Raw genomic sequence first — 26,211 nt, forward strand, 5'->3', positions numbered from 1 at the left:
CTCTGCTCTCAGGAAACATGGTGCGGGCTGTATGTTGGTTTGAGTTCCTGCGCTGCTACGGCATCCGGAGGTAACAGCGGTGTCATCTCGGGGCTCTATAAGAGCGACTGTGACGGTGTGACGGTTAGGAAGAGAGGCGTGGGTCTGGTGGAGAATCCGACTATGGACGACATCCTGGCTCGGAGGGAGGCAGCTCGTCCGAGGAGGATGTCTTCTGTTGCTGCTGCTACTGCTGCTGCTGGTGCTGCTGCTGCCGCCGCCGCCGTCGGTACCGCGGAGCTTGGAGCTAACGTTAGCCTGCAAGATGGCGAGGTGATCGAGCTGCAGCCTCCGAGAGAAACTCTAACTGGTCTGGAGATACTGGGTGCTGCCGGGGGAAGGATGGAGAGGAGGAACTCGGCGTCACAAATAGTCCACCAGAGGCATATGCCAATGGAGCCAAAGAAGTTCCATATACCGAGGAAAACCAGGGAAAATAGAGGTGAGCTGGTCCCTAACCTCCCTGCAATTCAGTGAAATTATAACAGATTAACCAAAAGTTGTACGTCTTCAATTAACGTTGTACTTTAATTCATTTTATTTATTTGAAATCTCAGCCGTTGCTCTGAAGTCTTTCAATTTAAAGTTCCGGATTAACGGAAAAGATCCATTATCGGACAGGTCAATTTTTAACCTGTGTAAGCTTACTCATAAACTCAACATTACTCACATTTACTGTTGTGTATTGATTATATTCAACCCTGCTACCATATAAGTTCACTATAATGCACTAAAGAAACGCTTTGTTCAAATTACAATGTGTTTGAGGATGCTAGTTAGCAGTTAGCGAGCTAACCTTATTTAAATGCTATGTTAGTACTTGACGTCTCTTTTCACTTCCTAGCTAATTATAATCTTGTGTATAAGTGAATGTAAATGTCAGTGGATTTATATTTGCGTTTAAAGCTTGAAGCTAAAGATTTCATCTTTATGTTGACGTTAGTGGGCATCAGTTAACATGTGGTGTCCGCCTCCTTGATTTGTTTACATTTTGCGACATGGTGCGCCCGCCTTTTTTACCTATTTTGTTTAACTGGCATCAGAACGACGCTTAAATTATTTGATAACCTCCTAAATAAGGACATTTGTGTTGTCCTGACCAAGTCAGTGCGTGCTAGTTAAGGGTTAAGGGGTTAAAGTTAGATTTCATTCTACAGGTGCCCACCTAGGAGCACTTTATTATGAACACCTGTACACCTGCTTATTCATGCACTTATTCAGCCAATCATGTGGCAGTAGTGCAATTCATAAACTCCAGCAGATACAGGTCGGGAGCCTCAGTTTATGTTCACATCAAACATCAGAATGGGGAAAAATGTGATCTCAGTGACTTTGACTGTGACATGATTGTTGGTGCTAGACAGGCTGGATTGAGTGTTTCTGACACTGTTGATCACCTGGGATTTTTACATGGAACAGTCTATAGAGTTTTTACTCAGAACAGTGAGAAAAACAAAAAAAACATCCATGTTAGTGACAGTTCTGTGGGCAGAGACATTAATGAGAAGGACTGACTGGTTCAATCATGATGTAATCATGTCAACATGGACAAGAATCGCAAAGGAATGTTTGATAGATTTAGCTTCTGGGTAAAAGGTTGTTGCATGGAAGTGATTCCCTGTTGATTTGTGTTTTTCTTTACCTTAGCCTGAGACCAAACTTCACCCTATTCCCAACAGGTTGTTTTTCTGTTAACCCCAACTCAACCATAACCCAAACCCAAACTCTGACCACAACCACAGAGGTCAACTGTGCCTGACACACTGTTTCCAGTAGAGGAAAAGCTTGTAAGTGAAACAAAGCTTGACACAAGAGGGGCACTCCATGACATCAACATCAGTTTTAGAGCTTAAATGATTAGCTGGTGAATCCATAAGTCAATTGACAGAAAAATAACCAGTAACTAGTTTGATAATGAGTTGTTGTTTCAGTCATTTTTCAAGCAAACCTGGTGAAAAATGAGACACACTCTCTGCTTCCAACTTGCCAAATGTGAGAATTTAATGCTTTTTCTCATTTAATAGTAAATTGAATATTTTTGTGTTTCTGAATGTTGGTTGAACAAAACAAGACAAGAGTATGTCACCTGCAGAGTTGTGAGGGGGTATTTTTTCTTGACTAAATGATTAATTATTTGGAGCTTGACCCATATTAGGGACTAAAGATCAGCATATGTTTGCATTGCTGCTTCAATTTTGACCTTTCCTTTTTTTTTTTTTTTTTTTATCATTAAAGGGATAGGTTGATTTTGGGAAATAAAATTATTCTTTTTCAGGCAGAGAATTACATGAGATTGATACCACTCTCCTGTCTGTATGGTAGTAATGAAGCTGGACCATCAGCTGGTTAGCTAACCTGACTCTGTCTGATGACAACAAATTCAACCATCCACCAGCTTTAATCTCACCACTAACACATTATGTCTCATTTATTTATTCCATTAAAAAAAATAGAAATCTAAAAAAACAATTAGCTGTTTTATGGGGGGTTGTTTTCCAGACTATTTGCCTAAATTCACTCCACTGCCACCTCCTTCTCTGCCCCCTGTCCTAGACTCATTGAGTGCATTTATAGTACTTGCACAGTAGTATCCTGTTCTTTGACATTTGGGATATAACATTGACATGACCTAGCTATTCGTCTCCAATTATACTTGATTCTAATTTTAGCCATAACGGGTTGTTTTTCTTCCAGCGGAAACACACAATGTGATTGCATGATAATGATGCAATGATGCCATTGCATGATATGGCTTGCATACTGAATGACTGGTGAATGCACACCAAAATCTAGATGCTGGTCATGGTAATAACAGGCATACAAATGAAGATTAGTGAATGAATCATTTTAATATATGACCAGTGTCTCAACCACACCTGGTCTTTCTCAAGTTCATCAATTGAAACAAACAAATAGAAGTGGAAACATCTCTTGATACCCGGTTTTTAAAAAAAATCTAATTAGATTTTTACATAAAAATCTTGCTTATTTTATGCTTTATGTACAGCTGAGTTGTTGCTAATAATGATTTATCTTTTTATTTTAAGATTTTGTGATGTTTGTACCTATTTTATATATATATATATTTTTTTTTTTTTAATTTTGTCTGTTGCATTTATTGTCCTTAAATTTTTAAAAATTAAATAATTGAATCCTACATGGCTGTCATCAGAAATGACAATAACCTGACCCTGAACCTGAAAAAGCCCTTGTTAGGAAAATTATCAAATAAACTCAGGAATACCGTCTGAAAAAGATGTTTATTCTAGCAGCAAGGTTCACACAGGATTTATATACAGAACATATGAGAGTGACCTCACATTCTTGCTGACTCACACTCAGTAGAGATAGTTTCATGTCTTATCATGAGAAATGTGTGGGTGCAGTAGCAGAGAGAAACAGACAAGGTCGCTCTATTCCTCTCTGATAATTAGGATAACTATGGTTATCTAGTCATAAAGTATCATACGTTTTCCAACAGCCCTCCAGTGTTGCACTGATTTTACCATGAAAATGAATCTTTTGTTAAATCTCTATCATGAGAGGATGTAGTTGCACATCAGCAGCACCTTTCTCAGGTGCTCCGGCTGAGCCCTCTCCTCCACACTGAGGGCGGCAGCTGCTACAGGTTCTTCAGTCTCCTGAGAGTCTGGCACATTTGGCACAAAAATGGCTTCACTGGTGCCATTGTAACTGAGGTGGGTCCCCAGCTGCTAACACCTTCTGTTTGGGTGTGGGTAAGGCTCACCTGAAAGGTGCTGAAAGCTGCATAAAGAATTGGCAGTATTAGGACATTTATTACACATTTATTTGTGACTTCTGATATGTGTGGGACCCAATAAATAAACTCCTATGAAAATTAAATCTTGTAAATGAGCTCAGGTTAATGTTTTTAGTCCTTTGGAGAGCGTTGGGGTTAAATGTGGAAAACTGTAGTTTTATAATGTTTAGTGTTAGAGTTGGTCGGCAAAGAGTGATGTGACCCAAATTTAACTTCATTTCTTACAGGCAGAGAATACACTGTTTGGCCAAATACTGAGGACACAGTATTTGGCAAAAAAACATGCTAGTGTACTTCGCTCTGCTGTTTTTTCCTGGTTTGGGACCCTTAGTTCAATTTATGGGAAATAACAATGCTATTGTGATGACATTTTAGACAATAGTGTACTTTCAGATTTGTGTCAATGGTTTGTGTTTGGTCCTTTCCTGTCTCAACGTGACAATGCCCCTGTGCACAAAGCAAGGTCCATAAAAACATGATTTGCCCAGTTTGGTTGGGAAGAAATTGACCTCAGCCATGTCCAGCATCTCTAGGGAGAACTGGAACACCGACTGTGAGCCGGAAAGTATCACCCAGCATCAGTGTTGGACCTAACTGATGCTGTTGTAGCTGTAGCCAGTGAATCACTCCTCCTACAGTGAACCCTTCTCACTGTGTGCCCTCCACAGCTCAAAGGATAATGTGTGATTATTAGTGATTATTGACCTGTCTTTCGTGTCCGTCTTCCAGCTCTTGTCGAGCATGTCTCAACTGAGTCCAGGGAGTTTGAAAACATGATGACCATCCTGACCTCCAGTTACATCGACACAGGCTCTGCAGGCTGCGTCACCTACTCCTCACCTCGCCTTGTCCACAGTGAGCTGCTGGAGAAAGAGGTGAGTGCTGGATGGGTAGAGGGCTTGAGGAAATGCACATCAACATGGCCTACGTAGATCACCCGGAGCCACTGGACAAACTGGGATGTGCTGCAACTGTTCATTATGTAGCCATGATTATATTCATTTGATGATTGTGTGTGTGCTGTGTTTCAGTTTGTGGAGAAGAGGAAGGAAATGAAGGTGGACGGGAGGACAGATAAAGAGCTGGAGGAGAGCTACGGCTTCTTATTGGCTGAAACTGACAAGGTGAAATTAATTTCTCTTAATTACTGCCTAATAAAACAAGAGGATGTTTTAAATGAGCAAAAGACAGGCAAACTGAGCAGCACTTTTGTTGTTGTTGATGCTTTTTGGAATTTATCCCAAGCCACAGGTATTTACAAAAAATACTTATTTCCTGGATGTGAATATTTTAGAGAATTACTGGATTTCTTCTGGAAAATACTGAACTACTGTTGCAAAGATCAAGTGATCATTTGATATTCATTAATGAGCCTTATTCTTGAAAAGTGATATGTCCTTGAACTGACATTATTTTTCTGAATCATTTGTCTGTTCTAGGTTCCCATGCTCTGTGAGAAGGGGCTGTGTGTGGGTCACAGCTGGATCACAGTGTTGGGAAACCCCACTAAAGGTAAGAGTGAACAGATACATGCAGGTAAATACATAGACAATAACACAAAATTATTATTTTACCTTTTCCATCCATTTATTGTTCATTCTGAATTTTTGTCCTGCATGCTGAAAGGAGAGGTCACAAAATATACACACACAATCAGTGTGTGGTGAAAAGAAAATGACCCATGATCTTCATGTTGTTCTTTGTTAATATGTGTGTGTATTTGTGTGTGTGTGTCTGTAGGAGTGTATCTCTCCAGGTACTCAGACCTCCTCCAGATAAACTCCTTCACCCCAGGAGCCACAGGAGAGATCGTCATCTTCAAAGTGATGAAGGTGAGGTGCTTTGTATCAATGACCCTGTTTCAAATCTTTTTTTCTGTACTCAGTATGTAGTGATAGAAATGATAATAAACAGATTTAGACAGTTGAGGTGTCTCCATTTTTCGTTTCAGGGAAAAGTGAAGAGCATTTATGAAAACATGAAGAACCTTCTAGATCCAACGCCTCGCTTTGACAGCCACATCTCCAAGAACGCCAGCAAAGTGACCTCGCTCTCCTCCTACCGCGCCTTTGAACTCACACAAGTAAATACTCAGAACAGTTTTATAGAAACTGATAAATAAACGATAAATAAACTGATAAATACGCAGAAAAGGACCAGTTATCCCTGGACATCAGTACATTTCAACAAAAATGATTCTGTTGCAGCAGTACATCACTGTTTATCCAGGGGACAGTGAAAATCATTGTTTAAATGTTTTAAACAGGACTTTCTTCAGTTGTTTTTGTTATCAGGCTCTAGTCATGTTGGGGTAAAGTTGAGGCAGAAACAGCGCTGTTGTTCAAAGCCAAGCTAAAATCATATATAACACCTCAGACCACAGATAACGTGTTTGCATCGTAGAGTCAAGCTAACATCCTCTTTGTGACATGAAACAGCTGAGTCTCAAGCCCAAAACACACTGACCAGGCCACGCATGTCACCTAGGCCTTGTGAAATTAATATGATTTGGTTATGCTAAATATTTTTATAACTGAAAGTCAAGTTGTCCTTTAAAGATGCAAAGCATGGCTTTCAATACTATCATTATGTTGTTTATTTCAGCAATACTTCTACGAGTATTTGTTTGACGAATTGCGGCAGAGGCCTCGGCAGGTTTGTCCGTACGCTGTCGTCTCCTTCCAGTTTAAAGGAAAAGACTCTGCACTTCCCAGCAAACCTCTGGCCCCCATCAGGTATGGAGATCTGGAATGTTAAACACTAAAACAGAATGATTCAGTTAAAAAAGTAAATGCAGACTAAGCCATTGCAAAGAACAGTAGACTGAGCTGGGAAATGAGGTGGTCATTGAAAAGTTAATCGTCTGTATAGCAGAGCTCTCAGAGGGTATTAAGTGGCTCTGTTTTAATCCTTTTGTTGTCAATTTGTTGTTTGTAGTGTTTTTTCAACTCTTACAGCCAAGCTGTCTTCCTCCCAGGGTTGCTCTAACAGAAATGTATTTGTGGTTGAAACCACCAGCATTCAGTTGGGTTGGTCTGCAAGAAAGCAAAGCTAGAACATGGCGTCTGTAAGCTCAAGAAAACCATCCAACTGAAGTTGCCAATGTAGCTTCAGTATCTAACTTTAACTTTGGAAGTCTTGTGTGGACTTTGCTGTTCTGTTGAGAATCTCATGCAGACCTCACTTACCTTTAAGACGTGTGAATTGACAGCTTCTCCGTCTGCTGTGTTTGAACAGGTTGAACAGTCAATCAGCAGAGGGGAGTAAAGGTGAGCACTGGTCCCTGTTTTCCACCAAATCGCACCAGAGCTTGAAGAACATAGTTCACACTGAAGCTTGAATATCAGACATTATAGCAAGTCCTCTTTTTCCTGTCTTGCCTCGAAGCTGACACTCACAACCTGACACACTCTCTCTCTCTCTCTTGTGTTTTGCTGTCTCAGAGCGAGCTCAGTTCACAGTGTGGAGCGGAGATTTAGTTAAAGGCGACCAGGTTCTCTTCCAGATCTCCCTTCGATCCTTCTCTCCTCCCTTCCTGCCCCACAGACTGTGAGTAAATGTATTCATTCATTCATCTGTGTGTCAAACAGCCAAGAATTAAGGCCGTCAGGGATTATGAGTTCAGAAAGGCAGTCTGAAAACAAGCTACATAAATGTGGATTTTACATATCACCATATTTCATATTTCATTTATACAAGACAGGGCTCTCATCTCCTTATACTAATGGTATCTCAGGGAAACTTACCCAACAGGACGAGTGTAAAAGTGTTTTAAAGTGTGTTTTTAAATGGGCGGTTCATCAGGATTTTAAAATGGTTTGCTCTGTGTGAATCTCACCGTGTGTCTCACTTAGACCAGAGAAGTTGACAATGGGATGTTTGATGAGGCTTGAGCAGGTGACCAAGCTCCTCCCCTCCGACCTCTTCTCCTACAACCTCTACAACAGCAGCCAAGAAGGTGAGGTCAGACTAACCTTCAGACTGACGGGACGGTACACACCAGGCTCACAGCCTTTATTTTATGTTGACATCCCATATGTTTAAAGTTGACCATGTTCATATGATGAAATTCTTTTAGCTGTAATTTCTTAGTTTCTCTGCATTTACACCGTCACAGGGCGTCAAAAATGTGTCACAGAGGAATATGTGTGTGTTTCATTGCCATTTGTATTGTCAGTGTTATTATTGTCAGAATATTGGTAACATCACACTGATACAGAAACTGAGAAGGATTGTGTGTGTTTTGTGTGTGTGTAGTTGTGAAGAACGGTTATTGCTGCAGTCTTCTGGAGGTGGTTGACAGAAGTCGGTCAACGACCAGCGTCACAAAACTACTGCAGGAACTGGAGATTAAGAGAATGGTGAGTTGTGATAACTTTAATATTGTGAATCAGTTTATTTGTCTGATTTCGTTAAATGGCAGCTAAACTATAGAGAATCAGCAGGATCTCATGTTCAGTGCAGACAAGACATTCAACAACAATGTGGTGATTGTAACCATGTTGAATAAGTTAAATCATTTTCACAGCACTAATTCCATCAGTACAATAACAATCCTATTTTTAACAGAAACACAGTTTTTATGGATCACTGTTAAGCTACTTTCATTGAAGAGCAACACTTCCTGCACAGATACTTCACATTAATAGTGCAGCTCAGTGGGTGTAACCCCTTCTTTAACTGTTTTGGTTTTATTGTGGAAAATCTTGAAATAGCGTTGCATGAAAGTACAATGATATAAAAACTAAAAAGTACAAGTAACTTTTACTTGTGAATTTTTAAAAGTTAAAGTGTTGAGGTGACTCAGAAGATCCAGTGGCCCATCTGAAGAAGATCCTCGACATCCGCCACTCAATGTCTTTTAATCTGGTCTTTCTATGTGGACACAACAACATGTAAAAGTAGTCACGCTCCTTTTTCTGTCACAGTTGAACTCAAAAATATTGGCCTTGGTAAAAATCTGCAATAAGTAACTTTTCCTTCCCAACAGACAACTTGTAAAAATAAGCCAATAAGAAACATGCATTTTTCATACAATATGTGTGTGATTATTGAAAGCTAAAAGTTAATGCTTGCTAACCTGTAACGGGAAGAGAATGAAATGTATTATGAGTTAGTGTTATGAAAGACTGGAAGAAAGTAAGAAGGAAGAATAGAACAATGAAGGTGGTGGAGAAAAAAGGAAGGAACAAAAAGTAAAGAAGGAAAGGAAGGGAACACGAGGGAAATTACACAAGATCTGTTGAATGACAGTCGTCTGTTCTCCATACAGGTTCTGGTGACTCCACTCACAGAGAGAGGATTTCTCTTTCTACTCTCCAGTGTTCAGATGGCCACACCCACTGGTATGACCTGGGGCAGATGGGGTGTAGTGGTAAATTATGTAGAGGACAATATAAATAATGTTTAACAGTGAGGCGAATTAGCTTCTGATGCCTTTGTAGAACTTTTTATCACTGCAAGTGAAGGGAGTGTTTCATTTCACACCTCCACCCAGTCAGAACCTAAAAAGATCATTTTACATGTTTTTACATTCATTTTACAGAAAAAAAAAAAGATTTAAAAAGTCAGAAAATGGGGATACAAAATACAAAGGGACAAAATCTTCCCCATAGACAACAATGTTTTTGTATTTTCAGAGAGAGGAGAAAGCTGGAGCAGATGTCTTCAGGCCTTGTTTGTCTTCCCAGAGACCAGAGATGTGGCCAGATCCAGTGAGTAACACAGGGACTGCTTAGTGGGTGGGTGGGTGATTTATTTACAAATATTTCTGAATGGTCCATTATTTATTTTCTTGCCTACGTTTTCATTTAAAAATTTTAAAATTTCTCTGTGCAGAGGAGTGTTTCACCTCTGTATCAGAAATGATATTTGTCTGTACGAACACACTTGAAACCATAAAGCACATGATCATTTACGAACACATGCACATGCTGGTGTAAACAAGAAGCCAACTGTCATCTGTGCAGTCGGTTAGTTGCAGAAACTACTAGACGTGGAACAGCAAAGGCTGGTGTAGCGTTAAAATGCAGGATTTGAACTTTCCAAAAGTCAGTTTCAGTGGATTGAACTCTCCGGAGTAGTGTGGACACCAGACATAAACGTAACAAGAGCGATACATTTTAAAACTAAAACTAATTAGCACGCAGCACGTTTTACATAACACACAGTCCTTTGATCCACTGTTAATATAAATAATTTTCATTAGTGCAGTTTTAACAAGCTCAAAGGAATCAGCTGTGGAGACTAAAACACCTGCAATAAATACAAACTGAAGCTCTGAAAATTATCACCATAATTTATATATTCATGTTGTTTTTCTGTTTCTTTCCACAGCATCAAGGTGTGCCTCCTTGTCCCATGATGCCTCAGAGTCGTTGATGTCGGGCGCCACGGTGATGCCGCGCCTGAGCCAATTTATCCCATCATTGCATCATGCCCTCGTCAAGGCCCGTGCCAACCCCCCTCCTGATCTGTCTGCTGGTGTGGAGCGGCAGGCACAGGAATACCTCACCGGCCTGAATGATGGCAAGGTATGACCCACAACTCTTTAAACGGTAATCCTTTATTTTTGTTTTCCCATGGGACTTTGATATGATCTTCTGTGATGCGCTTTGTTGAGCTGTGGTGGCTGTTGCTGCTCATGCTAACCCTCAGAATGTCATGAAAGACATGACTATGGCATTCAGTCATTGACTTCAGATAAACGCCCCATATTCAGTCGTAAGAGCATCATTAGTGATGTTGGGTGATAAAACCTTGAATCCTTCATCATAACACGCACATCTTTGATCTCCAGGTTCGACAGTACCCCATGGGTGAGTACGACTCCAAGCTTGATGAGCAAGGAAAGCCATTTCCTGCTCCTAAACACCACCGGGTGAACATGGACGGCTACCTGCGCTCCTACCTGTACAACCCCGCCCTCTACCTGCTGTCAGTGGCCCGGGCCAGGCAGGTGATGGAGGTGTACTCTGGCCCCGAGGAGCCACAGGCGAGGCCCAGGAAGAGCTGTGGAGGCCAGAGAGAGTCGACAGGGAAGGAGTTGACAGGCAGCACTCGAGACAAACAGATCAACACTCAGAAGGTGAAAACTGACATCAGGGTGAGCATGACTTATAAGAAAACATGGTGGTGGAGGGTCTTGATATGTGTTGATTGCATATTGTTTTATAGTGATTGGTTACATATTTCTTTATGATATATGTGTTACATTCTCTGTATTATGAATGTTCAACCTGATTCTGCAGAGTATGACTCCAAGTCTTTTATTTGTTTCTGACAGTGGACAGTAGATTGGGGGAACCAATGAAACTGTAATGAACAGAATCTAAAAGTGTGTGTTTATCTTGTGTTCATCTTGTGTTCATCCTGATGTTCTTTAAAAGATGCTGAAAAATTCTATGACTCTATGGTTCTTTGGTTGCTCTGCAGACTAACACAGGTCTTGTTGTAAAACTGTTAAAGACCTTAGTTCATTTTTTCATGTTGACCTCTCAGGCATAGGGACCTGAAATGTTTGTGCTTTGTCACTCAGATCCAGCAGCTGATAGACCTGGTTTTGACTTCTAAGAGGAACGCAGAAAATGAGGTGAAGAGGGAGGAAGGAGGAGAAGGAGGGCTGAAGACACCGGGGAGGAAGAGGAGGCTGGAACAGCAGACGGCAGAGAGGACGCTCAAATATCTGAGGGCGTCACAGGGATCCAGAAGCCACGACAAGATTCCAGGTGAGGAGACGGGGAGGCGCTAAATACATGTGTGCACATATAAAGGAGGATTTTGTCTGTCAGAATTGGATACCTGTAAAATCAGAAATGTTGGTCGTTTTCTTCCTGATGGAGTAAAGGTGTAGCAAAGGAGTCTTTTTGTGAATGTGTGTGGCAGCTCAAGAGTTCAACACTTAATATAAACAATGGGTTATGTGTGATTTTTTTTTTTTTTTTTTTGTTTTTGTTTGTTTTTTTGTTCTTTTAATTCAAATTGAGAATTATTTTCAATTTGCATAGATGCATCAACTTGCCACAACTTGTGTGTTCTTTGGTCAACTCTCATCTTTTCATCAACCTTGTGTGTATGTGCTTTGCCTCTAATGTCCATTTTTTGCTTTGCATTCTGTCTGAAAACACCTAAAGAGATCCTTTACACTTATTGTGGGTGTGTTTTAATCAATCAATCAACCTGTTGTTTACTGACATGTTTTCTTTCTGCTTTTGGCTCCTAGTCGAGGGAAGCCAAGTTTCTGCCTCTCCTGGTTCTCTTGCGTCTGTGATTGGCTCAGTGGGTTTGAGAGATGTTGATCTGAGGGAAGATGGATCTGAGCACGCTGCCAAACTTCTCAGTTTGCTGACAGGTGACGGGATATTTAGACTCTCTGTTACACTAACGGACTAATGTGGAAACTTCAACTTTTGATTCAAATTCTTTTTCTTCTTTTCTAAACTTTCGATTAGTCAGTTTTTGTCTTCTTCGTTACTGTGAAGTAGCACTTTCTTGTCAGACAGCAGTTCACCATTCACATCCAGTGAATGGAACAAATCTTAATCTCTTAAAATGAAGTTTCTCTGCCTGTGGGACAGGCCTCACCCAGGCTGCCAGGGGAATGGCCGGTCCGAGCTTTGGTGAGATGCAGGAGGTGGAGCAGAAGGAATCCTGCCCATTTGATAGGCTGGCCACCAAGCTGGGTCTGCCCACCAACTGTGACATCGACCTGAGGAAGCAGGAGGAGCTGGAGGTAACCGATGAAGCAAAAATATCTGTTAGTCATACATTATACCGTTATATTATTTTCTTGAGGGAGTGATGTTTCATTTCCCATCAGCCACTGTTGCCTGTACTTGATATAATGTACAGCTACATTATGATGGTGTGAAATACGACCCCAGCTACAGCTGCTGCTAGTTTTCTGGTTTGATCATGAGGCTGTAAAGTCTCAGCACCACCATTATCATGAGACTATAAAAGTTCTTACTCTTTTCTTCTTTTTAGAATATACTCCCTAAAAATGTTCTCTTTTTTTATTTCCTTATTTTCTCTGGACATTTCATGCCTTTATCTGTCAGCCAACAGTAGAGAGATGAAGAGATGACAGGAAATTGAGAGAGAGAGAGAGAGTGAGACACACACAAACACAGAGAGAGAAACACATGCGATAAGACTGGCATATCCTGGTTTAGCACAATGACAAAACTCCTTTTTGACAAGAAGTTTAAGGCTATTGACACTTAAAGGTTAGGTATGGATCTATTCAAGTATATCTTAATAGTTTACCTACACACATGCCCAGATTAATGTGGAAGGAGTTACTGGTCTCTGAGATCATCCCTCCTCTCTGACTTTAAAAAAGGCTAAAAAAGTGTTTGGTTTTGTGTGTGTGTGTGTGTGTGTGTGTAGGAGCAGACGGCGGGCAGCGTCAGTAGTTTGGAGGGATTCAGTCCCAGCTCCCACAGCGGGGAGATGAATCACCACGGAGCAGCATGCAGAGGAGGAGGAGTTGGAGGAGGAGGAGGAGGAGGAGGGGGAGCACTGGGGAGGAGACCAGGAGGATATGAAGAGGATGAAGAGGAGGGGATGATCCCATGGGTCCTCATCCCCATAACAGGTCTGTCTGTCAGGATATACATCAACAACATCATTCAAATATTTAACGAATGTAAGAAAACCATTCTCCCAGATTCACTTACCACATATGGAAACATTGACAGCAGCCTTCATCCTTCACATACATGAACAAATACATGAGTAAATAAAGACAAGGGAGAAAAGAAAGGGGGGGACAAGTGTGTGAAAGTTTCTACTGCTTCGTTTTGTGATCGATATTATATTGCTTTTTCTACATTCTTTAAACACACACAATGTCTCAGCAAAGTCATATCACAATGCACCGACTTGTCGCAGAAGGAAAGACACAGGTGATTGTCATGTCATCCATGAATATAAATAGAAATAATTACCCTTAGTTCAGTAAAGGAAAATGTACAACAACACCTACAATGTGAAAGTTTTGGAAACAGACTGCTTTTTAGGGTGCTTGCAGGAAATATAAAAATAAAACCCTTGCAAGTATCTGATCTCAGCACCAATATGTTTAGAGGTTTTGATCAAGAAACGTTCAGTGACATTAAGTGGAAAAGAGTTGAACAAAAGTGAAAAAAACATTTAGGATGATGATATATTAAATAAGAGGAGAGTCAGTTCCAAGCAGCACTTGCCCATGTTAAGCTGCGATTTCCTTCGAGGGGTTATGGAGGAGCAGATTATAACCAGAATGAAAAGTGAAAGTTGAAGTTAACTGTGAACTCTGTCTGCAGGCCTGTGTTCACAGCGATACACTCAGAGAGACAGAAACATCCCTCAGGATCCTCGCTTCCAGCATCTCACCACGGCAACAAGCATCACCCCAACAACCGAAACCCCCAGGAAGAGCCCCACCCTGTCTCCTGAGCCCAGCCCTCCTCCATCCCCCTTCCAGTGCCCATCCCCCGAGCCCAGCCCTCCTCTCTCCCCCTCTCAGTGCCCATCACCTGAACCCAGCCCCCCACTGTCACCCTCCCAGTGCCCATCTCCAGAGCCCAGTCCCCCTCTTTCCCCGTCTCAATGCCCGTCCCCTGAGCCCAGTCCCCCCGTCTCTCCCTCTCAATGCCCATCTCCACAGCCCAGTCCCCCCACATCACCCTCTCAGTGCCCTTCACCACAGCCCAGTCCCCCCCCCTCCCCTTCCCATTGCCCATCCCTGGAACGTAATCATCACCACAAGTTTAACAAGGGGAACAGTGGTGCTAACGAGGAGCATTTAGCCCCCACAGCCTCCAGAGAGTTTGCAGGTAACCTGAGCTGCTTTCAGCCTCTACTTGGTGCATCTCCTCATGTTTTGTCATGCCAACCAGTTTTTTTACTTCCTCTTTTTTTTTTTTTTTTACTTTGACTTCTGGTGATACAGATATTGATCAATTTACAAATTCTAGTTTATTCAAGTTTGTTTCCTGTTGCATTTTTTACTCTTGCCACAGAAAGCAGACTTGGAGCGGAGGTCGATGTCAGTAGTTCTGTGAATTTGGCACATCTTAGAGAAACTACTTGCTTTTGACCACTGACTGTAGAAGTCTTTTCACTTCACCTAATACGCTCATTATTTTGTTGCAATTCTTTATTTAAGGGACAATTGAGAACATTTCACCAATTACAGAGAAATAGCCTTTAAAGTATTTGAAGACTGCAGCAAATGAACTGCGAGGCCTAGAAACCTTCCCATGTCAAAACCTTTTTTTTTCCTTTTCTTAAGACAGTATGTATCCAATAGAATTACCTGTAACTATTTTGCAGTTCAAAGTTGGATGCATATTAACCAAGGTGTGCATTAACTACCGTAGTTGGGAGGCAATCCAGTAATTTATCTAAACAGAAAAAAGACAAGAAATGTATATATACCGAAACCCATTTTGACCATAATATCAGACCAGTAAATCTGTTCAGGAAGCAACCAGCAGCCAGCGCCTAGGAATGTTTTTTTTTTTACCAGCAGATATCAAAACACCAAATAAGTATTTGTGTGAAGTGGCCTGATTAAAAGTCAACTTCTCATAAAATGAAAGTGTGAAAATGCTCATTAGTTGAGTTGGGCTTCCTGTCTTGGCCACATTTTGCACTTCAGTTCAAGTCATGCCACAGCTGTCATGATTTCTGTCTTCACAAAGTTTCTTTAATCACACTGCTGTTTGTTTCCCCTGCAGGAGTGTCCAAGCACAGACAAGCGAAACCTCAGGGGAAAGAAAAGAAGAAGGAAGAGCCATTCCTTTCATCCATCCAGCCATCTATTCGTCCAGCTACAGAGAGGAGACCAAGCCCCTCACCGCCCTCTGTGCAAGGACCGCAGGATGTAAAGGAGGAAACAGGGGAGGTGAAGGAGTTAGATGTCATGCTTCTTGAGAAAGAAAAAGAAACGGTGCAAAAACAAGGGGAAGAGGCCACAGAGAGTATGCAAGATGAGGTGGAAGAGGTGGTTTTGATACATGAGGTAGGTAATGAAAAGAATCCAAAGGGAGAAGTGGAGGAACTGATAGGTCGCTCTGTGTTTTCCCGGTCCATCTCCTCGCCTCCTCCTGCACGTCCTCCCAGAGATATTGACAGCATTGTGGACAAACATCTGGGCGACTTCTCCTCTGACATACAGCTCCTCCTGCAGGATGAGAGCGTTCACTACAGCTTCCCACAGTCCACACACTCCACTTCAAAAACAGAAACCAGCGCACCTCAACACACACTTCCACACACCTCCATATCTCAGTTCTCCCAGTATGTGTCTTTCTACAACCCCTGTCCCCCTGTCCAGGACTATGTTAGCTCCCTACAGGAGAGCATTAATGGCATGTTAAAGGAGTTTGGTGAGAGCTGGCCAAGCCAAAGGGCAGACACCAGCCGGACTGATGCTGATAATGCGTTGGCTAACACAGTGAGTGCTTTTGTGGCCAGCATCCGAGCAGCTAACACTAAAACAGGCAGTGATGATGAGGATTCTGCTCCCTGTGGTGAACTGACAGCTGCTGATGGCAGTGCTTCAGTCAGTCGGACTCCTGCACACTCCAGAGGAGGGGAAGTGAGGCGGCCAGATGCAATCACCAGACCGACCCCTGATGCTAACGACAGCAGGAATCCCCCAACTTCACATGTCACTTTATCTGTTCCTACCTCTTCATCTGGTTCTGTTCACAAGCCTGCCGACACCGACTCCCTCCATCCTCCTTCTAACAAGCTGCAACACCAGCAAAGTCATGCTTTAGAGATCAACAGGACACTCGCTCACACTGTCAGACAAACACAAGACAGCAGCGTCACCAGGACTGTATATTGTACGAATGATGGAGAAGGAGGGAGTAGTCTTCCAGGGTCAAACTCTGAAATTACTCTCCCAGGGTGCAGTCGTGTGTCTGAGCCTTTGGCAGAACCTTCGCACCTCTCTGAGCTGGGCTCCAGCTCAGCCTCTGTTTCCATCCCCGCTCCTCCAGCCACGGCCCTGAGCTCCCTGATCAGCCAGCTGCAGCCAGAGGTGTTCAGCAGTCTGGTGGAGATCATCAAAGATGTCAAGAAAAACTCCCTGCAGTTCTACCTCCACAGCACAGAGCCTGGGGACCAGGTGTATGAAGACGTCAAGGTAACTTCATGGGCAGAATACCTCACAGTCACAAACCTGCAGTATGTTAATATTTTAATTTCTGCACTTAAATCCCCCATAAATCAATGTGATGACTGTCATTTGGGGGCTGGTGCGGCTCAGGAGGTAGAGCAGGTCGTCCACTAATAATAAGGTGGGTGGTTGAAGTTGTTGTAGAATTACTTTTAATTGTGTGTGTGTGTGTGTTTGTGTTTGTGTTTGTTTGTGTTTGTGTTTGTGTTTGTGTGTTTGTGTGTGTTTGTGTGTGTGTTGCAGGAACACCTGTTGAAGCAGGGTAACACGGAGCAGAGTCCTGTGGCCTTTCTGAACCAGGAGAACTCTGACGACAGACTGCTGGTCATCATCAAGAACAAAGACATCGCTGCACACATACACAAGGTGAAGCGTCACTTTAACTACTGGTTCTGCTCCTTTCCTGATCATATATGAATTAAGCGGCGTTTGATCTAAAGGCGGCATGCATGTTCCAGGTATGAGTATCACCTGGTTGGTTCTGGACTGTTGTGTTACAGTAAGAGGACAGGTTACAAAAACAATCACACTAAACGTTTCCACTACACTGACCTAGTGGTCTGTGCTGGTTCACGCCTCTGTAGACTGTTTCAGTTTCGTTCTTCACCACAGCTCCACAGTAAACGCAGGGTGTTGGGTTTTCTTCTGACTTGACAGGAAGACTGCAACTCAGCTAACTCCTCGTTAGCTGTCTCTTCACAAACCAACCAACAAACTTTTCATACACTTTAGAAGTGGAGCCAACCTTCTCACAGCAGGGTGGGGACGAGACTGTGCCAGATGTGAACACTGACTAATTGACTCAAGTCCCTCGGGGACCGACATGAACCAATCATGTCTGTATTTGTGTTGGAGCCTCTGGGCTCTCCAATCAGCTCTTTGTCTGCATTAGCAAGTGCTCTTTAATAGCAGTTTCCCCCGGCTGATAAGGTTGTTTGGTGCAAGTTCCAAAGGCACTAACGTGAATATAAACCTGGCATTACTTCATTATCACCTAGTGTGAGAAGACCGACGCCCTGCTGCTCCCGAACACTGCAGCTGTCTCTGGAGAGGACTGAATGTGCCTTCTTACAGTACAATATTAATATCAGATAAATCTGCCCTTGTGTCTGTGGCCTCCCACGTTTTTACAATCAATGAAGATTTGAAAATCCGCCCGTCTGCACCGAGCCTTAGTTTCACTTTTATGATCACCCTCTCTTTCCTTTATGCCTTTTTTTTCTTTCTCTTGCTTATTTTCACTTTTTATATTTTGTTAGTGAGGCTTTTATTTGTGTTTTGGGAGGAGAAATCATGAGAGAGTGACAGAGAGAGAGAGACAGAGAGAGAGAGTTTGTATCTGTAACAAAACATGCATAATTTGTGCAGAACAGATTTCATGTTGTAATGAGAGACACAGTGTTTTGCTGCCTTCCCAGTGTGAAGTGTCAGTATGTAACGTCATTTGACATAACAAGAGTCTGAGGCTCTACTGAGCGGTCGAACACATCAGACTAGTTTGTGAGGCGACAGGTAAAATCTGTTCCTTCATCATTAGTCATGGCTGCTGGACGCTACATATAAGCTGGGACCAGAGACTACATGTCTTTCTGGTGACTTTGTTTATGTAAGATCTTGATCTATACTGCCACCAGAAGGAACTCCCCATCCATCATAGTTACCCTAGTGACTTCTGAAGCTGGACAGATGGTCTGACTGACAGACTGAAAATCAACTAACAGGAGATGCATTTGTGTGTTTTGCGTACACATCAGATCCCAAACCTGGTGTCTCTGAAGCGACATCCATCTGTTGCATTTGTGGGAATCGACACACTGGACGACATCAGGAACAACAGCTACAACGAGCTCTTTGTGTCCGGAGGCTGCATCGTCTCAGACGAGTTGGTCCTCAGTTCAGACTTCATCACTCACGGTAGGTCACAGACTCACATCCAATAACAGGGTCCAGCAGAATGTATTTCTTTACTCTTACTAGTCTTAACACACCTGACTAATATTGAGAAGCTTATTTTCACACAATGCATACATAATACATAGAGGAAAAATAACATAATATTGTGCTAGAAATATTTACTTTGATCTTTTTGTAAGTTATTAAACAAATGCATCACTTAGTGGAGTTGCTTTGTGTTAATCTCTTAATGGATGTGTGGATTAATGAGATGTTGTTCTGCAGGTCGACTGGCTGCACTGCTGATCTTCCTGGAACAACACAGTTCTCCAGAGAGTGTGTGGAAGTGGAAAGTTCACTACAAAACCCACAAGAAATTAAAAGAACAAACCAGGTACCGATTCTGTGTCTGCACAAGTTGATGGCCTTCACCATAAGAGAGCAGACAGAAGAATAACTGAGTGGATTCACAGCTTCACTCGTGTTTCTTCCTCAGTTAATAGAAATGTAAACTTTATTAACCTTAAGAAACCTAGACTGTTTTTACTGTCTCTCCTGTGATTTACAGGCTTCTGGCATCGTCTCTACATGTCTTAGCTTGTCATCGCATGAATCCCATCATTGACATGTCAGTTGCACCACACGTTCTAAGACTGTTTTATTGTGTGTGTGTGTGTGTGTGTGTGTGTGTGTGTGTGTGTGTGTGTGTGTGTGTGTGTGTGTGTGTCAGGTTCAGGAGAGATGCAGCCAACATAGTGGACTTACTCTCCACCTATCAGAAGCGGCAGATCGTTGAGTTTCTCCCTTATCATCACTGCGACATGATGAACCATCAGTCACCTGACCTGGACTGTCTCCTGGAGCTCCAGGCCCGGTACACACAGTACCGACACACCATCTTCCTGACTGGTACGTGGCAGCACTGACACGCCGCTGGTTGTTAATCAGCACCAGTGACTCGTGACTGACCTGACTAGCTGCTTGTTCTGATGTTACTGGTCTGGTTTATTTTACTCAGAGCATCGTTTTGAGACGTTCCCCGCCTACTCCAATGGCGGCATCATCGTGGCCGGTATCGAGGATATTCTGCACAGCTTCACCAGACTGGTCGGTTACCATCACATCAAGGACAAGCAGCCAATCATGGACGACCTGCTGGCCACCAAAGGTCAGTTGTGGCAGACGTATTTCATTAAATTAGAAAAAAAAAGAAAACCTGACATGAGGAGAGCAAATAAAAAATAAACCTCTGATGACTTTTAGTAGAAAAATGATCCACTTCCTGTTGAATATTTCCCATAATTATAAATTAAAACCTCACTCAGATTGACTTCATCAGTCATCAACTCAAAGTCTGCAATGGCACAGAAATGTCTTCTCTCTCTGAATCTGTTCTACTGTCTCTGTTCTACTGTCCCTGTTCTACTGTCCCTGAATCTGTTCTACTGTCCCTGTTCTACTGTCTCTGAATCTGTTCTACTGTCCCTGTTCTACTGTCCCTGTTCTACTGTCTCTGTTCTACTGTCTCTGTTCTACTGTCCCTGTTCTACTGTCTCTGTTCTACTGTCTCTGTTCTACTGTCTCTGTTCTACTGTCCCTGTTCTACTGTCTCTGTGCTACTGTCCCTGTTCTACTGTCTCTGTTCTACTGTCCCTGTTCTACTGTCCCTGTTCTACTGTCTCTGAATCTGTTCTACTGTCCCTGTTCTACTGTCTCTGTTCTACTGTCCCTGTTCTACTGTCTCTGTTCTACTGTCTCTGTTCTACTGTCTGTGAATCTGTTCTACTGTCTCTGTTCTGTCTCTTTGCGCTCGTCTGACTGCTCTCCTCTGTCCTCAGGTTTCAGCAGGCAGCTGAGTCATGGAGACTCTGTGTCGGGTTCAGATCGATCTCCCTCAATCTTCCCAGAACACATCCATCCCCTCTCCTCTGGGGACCAACCCCAAAAACTCCTCCAGCAGCCCGGCTCCGGTCTCCACCCGCTCCCTCATCTCTCCGACCAGCTCGTCCCAGACGCCTCCTGTAAGGACGGCGTGTCACAACCTTCAGACGCAGACTTGGAGGTTCTTAGACGGGCCATCTCTCAGTTTCGGGCCGAGCGTCAGGCTCAGCTGCAGCAGGAGCAGCAGTTGGACTCCCAGGCAGAGTTAAGCATAAACCCTCTCAGAAGCTTCCTTCCCAATCCCATTCGTACAGGTAGCGGTCACACCACTCCTCCTGTTGGTCAGGGAGGTCCCGCCGAGTCGGTCCAGCTGACTCCTGGCAGGAAAGCAGTGGCAGACACTCTGGAGTTAATTCACTCAGGACTGCAGCCGGAAATGTTGGAGGAGGAAAGGAGGAAGGACAGAGTGGAGCCTCCCACAGAGGGAGAGAGGAGGAGAAGTCGAGGAGGAGGAAGAGAGCCTGGAGTTTGTTCTCCAGGAAGGGCAGCAGGATTCTTGGGAGGAAATCGTGGTCCCAATAATAGTCACATGTCCACCCCTTCATCCAATCACAACACAGCTGCAGTGACGGGACCAAGCGACCACAGAGACTCAAGCAGTGTCGGGAGAGAAAAAGCAGATCAACAAGGCGAACCTTCATTTCTCAAAGCAGCTAAACACTGTGCAGCGTCCTCCTGTCCTGTAGAGGGCGACAGATCAAGGTCAGGAAACACAACAGTCTGCTCTTTGTCTACAGTTCAGTTTATTCTGTGAACGAGGTCCTGGTCTGTGTCTTTGTGCTGGTTCATGTTGGCACTGTGAGTAGAAATCATTTCACTCTGTACCATAGAAGTTAGAGCTTTAATACTGCGCCCTCACAGCCATATTGACATTTACATTATAGATCTGCTGTTTTAGTTTTTAACATCAACACCCACTGCCCACCCCGACACCCCCACTCCTACAGTTTGCCTTGATGTTGCTGCTGAGCCTCGTCATGTTTTCTCTTTGCAGAGACGCACAGAGAGGTGTCCAGGAGCAGCCAATAAGAGGAGAGGGAGCACCACCTGGAAACAGCACAGCCAGTGGCACCAAGGTAACTGGAAGTGTCACCATGGTAACAGACCAGGAGGACAACCCGAATCCTGCTCTCCAACAGCCCCAACAACATCTGCAGCAACTGAACAACCAGCAACAGCCGTTCCAGCCGAGTCGGTCACACCTACCACCACCAGCTCACAGCCAGCAGCAGCAGCACTGGGGCTCCAGCCTCCTGCAGCACCCCTTCCTGCCTCGACACCACAGCCAGCATTACTCCCCGCGTCCCATGCTGAGGCCCCTGACTGCTATTGGCCGCACAAGGGGCCTCCTGGGGCCCACGCCTGTCTGGCCTGGGGGCCTGGGCCCTTCAGGTGCTGCTTCCTTGGTCTGGGGCTTCCAACAAGTTGGCACTGGTCCTTCACTGCTAGGGGGGTACCACAACCCTGCAGGTCAGGGCGGCAACAGGTACCGAGGGGGGCAGAGAGGCGGCTTTAATGGGATGTAGAGACCAGTTTAGATTCACCAGCTGATCAACCCAGGTAACCTGCTGCACTAACCCACACACACACCTGCTGCAGCTCAGGTAGCAGGTTAAAGAGCCTGTGACCAGAGTGTGCAGAAACACATCCCAAATATGAACAGATACTAGACTGAAGACAGGAGGAGGGAGGAGACAGAGACCCTGGGTCTTAGTGTGGAGACAGAGACTATGAAAAAACACAAAACTGTAAAGGAACACGACGGACTGACTGCCTTACTCGTCTTCCAGTGGACACTCTTTAAGTCTTGTAAAAAATATTTTTTTGAACTGAATGTTTGTTACTCCAGGAGCCGTTTGTGTTTATTTGCTGTTGTATGTAGGAAGTGACTCTGTAACAGACTGGTTTTAACTTAAAGTCATTTTTTATGTTTTTTTTTTACATCAGAGGTGTTTTGTATTAAACTTGCCTGCGTAAACCAGCGAGTTTGCCTCAATGTTTTCTTGGTCTCACTTTGAGTTTACCACGTAATGGTGACAAGAGATCATTGCTCAGGCACTCCACAGTGGAGATTAGAAGTCTGAGGTCTTCATAACATGGGACAGGTGAATTTATTGTAAATGTATGTACATTGGATTTGTTTTGTCTTTAGTCACCTTTATTTCATCATTTACTAAACTTTTTTTTTTTTTTATAGATACAAACAAGATAATAACTTGATTCGGAGACTTTGGGAGCTCCATAAAAATACATCTTTAGTCAAAATTTTTTTCTCGAATTAAATCCCATCCATCCATGTCCACCCAGGGCCGCTGAGGTTTTTAGTGTCTGTGTGGGCAGCATCATAAAGACCAAATATAAACCAGTTCAAAGACACTGCGTCCAACCACATCTACAGACAAATACAGTAGAGAAAGAGTATTCACTCTCTTTGGAAGTTTTCAGTTTTATTATTTTACAACAGTCAAAATAGATCTTATGTGGCAGATCAATTCAATGAGCTTTTGACACTTTTTATCAAAAAAAGACTATTTACATGTTAAATTAATTACAAATACAGAATAAAAAAAATTCATGCTTGTTTGCAGAAGTATTCGCTCCCTCCATGGGATGCTGAGTGAACAACCTTTTTCAAGTCATGAAGTTGCAAAGAGACCTGGACTCTCCAGGACATTAACGTTATTGTATTTCCTGTGCAGCTGTAGCTTTATGCTTGAAAACAGATCTCCCAGGTTACAGTTTTTTTTTGCTGATCGGATCAGGTTTTCCCACAAAGAGGTTCAGTAGGACACAAGACTCACCAGGAAACCTCCAAGGTACCACGAGGGGGTTTCAGTGTTGCTGGCTTCAAACTCCAAGTCTGAATTAATAAAACAGCTGCCGACTCATTTTCTTTTGAACGTCTTATTGATTAACCATCTTATTGTTTCAGACAAATTCATCGGACATCTCGTCTGTGAATTCACCGTGTTCCCAGATCTCAACCAGGTGAGTACAATGTTTTTAATGATTGATTAAATAAATGAAACTATGAAAATTAGACATAAGTTGTAATAAACCAGAATTTTCTTTTAAGTAGTTTCCAAATCTTTACCAAATATGACTAAAAGAATCTTTAGTCAGTATTTTTAACCCTCAAAGCACAACACTGTATGTGACTGTAAACACTCACAGGAAAGTTGAGTTTTGAAAATGTCTTGACTAAGACTGCAACTTACTATTATTTTCATTATTGATTTAATTTTCTTGATCGTTTAGTCAAAAGAAAAATGCCCTTCACAAGTGCTTGGAGCCCTAAGTGATGCCTTCACTTTGCCTGTCATGTCAATTTACTGTCTTATGATGCCATAATATGTAAAATATATATATATATTATAAAATGCCAATTAATTTTCTTTGCAGTCATAGTTTTGACTTTTCAAGTGAATCATGTCAGATGGAGGAAGTTCAGAGATCATAAAGTTGTCAAAACAAAATAAAACAACCAGACTAACAACCCGACCCCGGAATAAGCAGTTTAAAATGGTTGGTAACATCATTTATTACATTTGCAATAAATAAAAAATACACTAATACAGTAAAACCCATAAAAAAACTACACAACACAGAAGCATAAAGTGAAAGATGAAGCTCCTCGGCCAGCAGGAAGCTGAAGAAACAAAAACACCTCTCTCAATCATGATATAAATAAGTTGGCACTGCTCATCTGCAGGAAGTGGAGGAGTCTGGTGCCGCCTCTGCTGCAACCCCAACCCAGGAAGAAAAAGGTAAAACTCAATACCTGTCTGGTATAGTGTCAGTGTTGTGGAAAGTGCATTGAACAAAACTTTAAAATACAATCGTCACATAAAATGTTTCTCACCCAAACTTGAGTTCAGGCATCACAAAACTTAAACTCAATCTGACACAATCAGCTTTACTTTGAAAATCTGCTGCAGTGCGTTTGTTGATTTTCTGATGTAGTGAACTAAGTGAGTGTCCAGGTGTCGGACGACTGAATGAGCTCCAGAAAACACTTAAGGCTTTCTGTTAAATGTTCTCATGACGGCTGATTCAGCGTCACGTCTGCTCAGAAAAACTCAGAGATCACTGTCGGCACACACACAAAGCATCCACCTGTGAAGTGTAGTAGTTCAGAGGTCACATGCGGTGCGTTGCCGAGGGCGACGGGACCTCCTTGTCCTGGTGTTTCAGTAGAGGGTTCAGGTCCGCTTCCAGCTCCCTCTGCTTCTGTAATAAACCCTGTGAACACACAAACATCACTTTGTACTAGGGAAGCAAATTAAAGTAAATTCGTTAATTGATAGCCAGCCACAATAATGATCAATAGTTGGTTAATTATCAGTTTATGAAATATAATGTAATTTTCCATAATAAAACCATATTTTAACCACTGACTTCAGATGTTCACCACAAAATCAGAAACAGAATGAGATACAGAACACAACCATAACTGAGGAAAAAAAGAAGGAGATGCATTAGGGTCAAAAAACAGGAATACTGGAATACGAGTAAAATCATTCACTGGCATTGGTTGGCCGTCTAAAGGAAATCTGAGGCATTCTGATCATTTCCTTTGCTGTTATGTTTATGTTAAGTATATTTAAAGTATCAGGCTCGATATTGGTCAGGTTCTAGAGTAGTTTAGTATAGACATATGAATGTGACCTGGCCTGAATATGACACTTCAGACTGTGTGGATATGTGTATATATCTTTCTGTGGTTGTGTGGACAAATTTCAGGCATTTAGTCGTGACAGTTAAGGTAAGGCTGAGGGGAACGCATTATATCAACTATAGGAACACTGTTACCTGTCGTAGCTGAGCCAGGCCTCTCAGGATCTCCTGCTGTCGGTGTGTGTGTGTTTTATGAAGCAGCTCAGGGTGGAGAAGGGGGTCTTGGCGTGAGGGAGAAGGAGGAGACACTGAGGTCTGAGGAGGAGCTTCTGATAAGGAGAAAGTTAAAATATTTTTTTATATATATATATATTCACAAAACGTCAGTATATTAGGGCATAAAAGTCACAAAAAAGTCATTGGGCATAAAAAGTCACAAAAAAGTCATGGTATAGTAAGTCACAAAAAAGTCATAGTGTAGTAAGGCATAAAAAGTCACAAAAAAGTCATGGTATAGTAAGTCATAAAAACGTCATAGTACAGTAAGGCATAAAAAGTCATTAAAATGATATAGTATAGTAAGGCATAAAAAGTCAAAAACGTCATAGTATAGTAAGGCATAAAAAGTAACAAAAAAGTCATAGTATAGTAAGGCATAAAAAGTCAAAAACGTCATAGTATAGTAAGGCATAAAAAGTAACAAAAAAGTCATAGTATAGTAAGGCATAAAAAGTCACAGTATAGTAAGGCATAAAAAGTCATT

General features: G+C 42.5%; 1 protein-coding gene and 1 long non-coding RNA gene across 4 annotated transcripts; one reads left to right on the top strand and one right to left on the bottom strand.

Moving 5' to 3' along the window:
- On the top strand, positions 1–22,816 carry LOC111668235 (protein TASOR-like). 3 transcript variants are annotated; one of them, XM_023424242.2, is made up of 28 exons: positions 1–481; positions 4,550–4,695; positions 4,852–4,944; positions 5,260–5,332; positions 5,561–5,652; positions 5,772–5,903; positions 6,425–6,555; positions 7,058–7,089; positions 7,264–7,369; positions 7,675–7,778; positions 8,078–8,181; positions 9,093–9,165; positions 9,460–9,534; positions 10,157–10,353; positions 10,620–10,925; positions 11,358–11,547; positions 12,042–12,170; positions 12,397–12,551; positions 13,211–13,418; positions 14,128–14,640; positions 15,547–16,964; positions 17,241–17,363; positions 18,752–18,911; positions 19,176–19,284; positions 19,621–19,799; positions 19,909–20,058; positions 20,729–21,533; positions 21,826–22,816. In XM_023424242.2, exons 1-28 carry the CDS (start codon positions 163–165, stop codon positions 22,355–22,357), a joined length of 6,654 nt encoding a protein of 2,217 aa, XP_023280010.1. In that variant the 5' UTR covers positions 1–162; the 3' UTR covers positions 22,358–22,816. The 3 variants fall into 3 exon arrangements, with proteins under 3 accessions (XP_023280010.1, XP_087034870.1, XP_087034871.1); XM_087178744.1 differs by having other exon boundaries at positions 10,620–10,907; XM_087178745.1 differs by lacking the exon at positions 12,042–12,170.
- A 1,544-nt stretch (positions 22,817–24,360) lies between these two features.
- On the bottom strand, positions 24,361–25,824 carry LOC147818082 (uncharacterized). The gene is made up of 2 exons (XR_015438339.1): positions 25,644–25,824; positions 24,361–25,073 (listed from the first exon to the last, which is right to left on the bottom strand). It is a non-coding gene; the product is annotated as an uncharacterized LOC147818082 (long non-coding RNA).
- Positions 25,825–26,211: the final 387 nt, after the last annotated feature.

This window comes from Seriola lalandi, unplaced genomic scaffold (assembly GCF_002814215.2).
Source record: "Seriola lalandi dorsalis isolate HSWRI2012SDOR001 ecotype SW California unplaced genomic scaffold, Sedor1 jcf7180002054722, whole genome shotgun sequence".
In the NCBI taxonomy this organism is placed as follows: Eukaryota; Metazoa; Chordata; class Actinopteri; order Carangiformes; family Carangidae; genus Seriola; species Seriola lalandi.

Coding starts and splice junctions, on each gene's coding strand:
- LOC111668235 (XM_023424242.2), top strand. CDS start 163: ATGGACGACATCCTGGCTCGGAGGGAGGCAGCTCGTCCGAGGAGGATG. Junction 12,171..12,396: donor ACTTCTCAGTTTGCTGACAG/GTGACGGGATAT, acceptor CCTGTGGGACAG/GCCTCACCCAGGCTGCCAGG. Junction 19,285..19,620: donor AAATTAAAAGAACAAACCAG/GTACCGATTCTG, acceptor TGTGTGTGTCAG/GTTCAGGAGAGATGCAGCCA.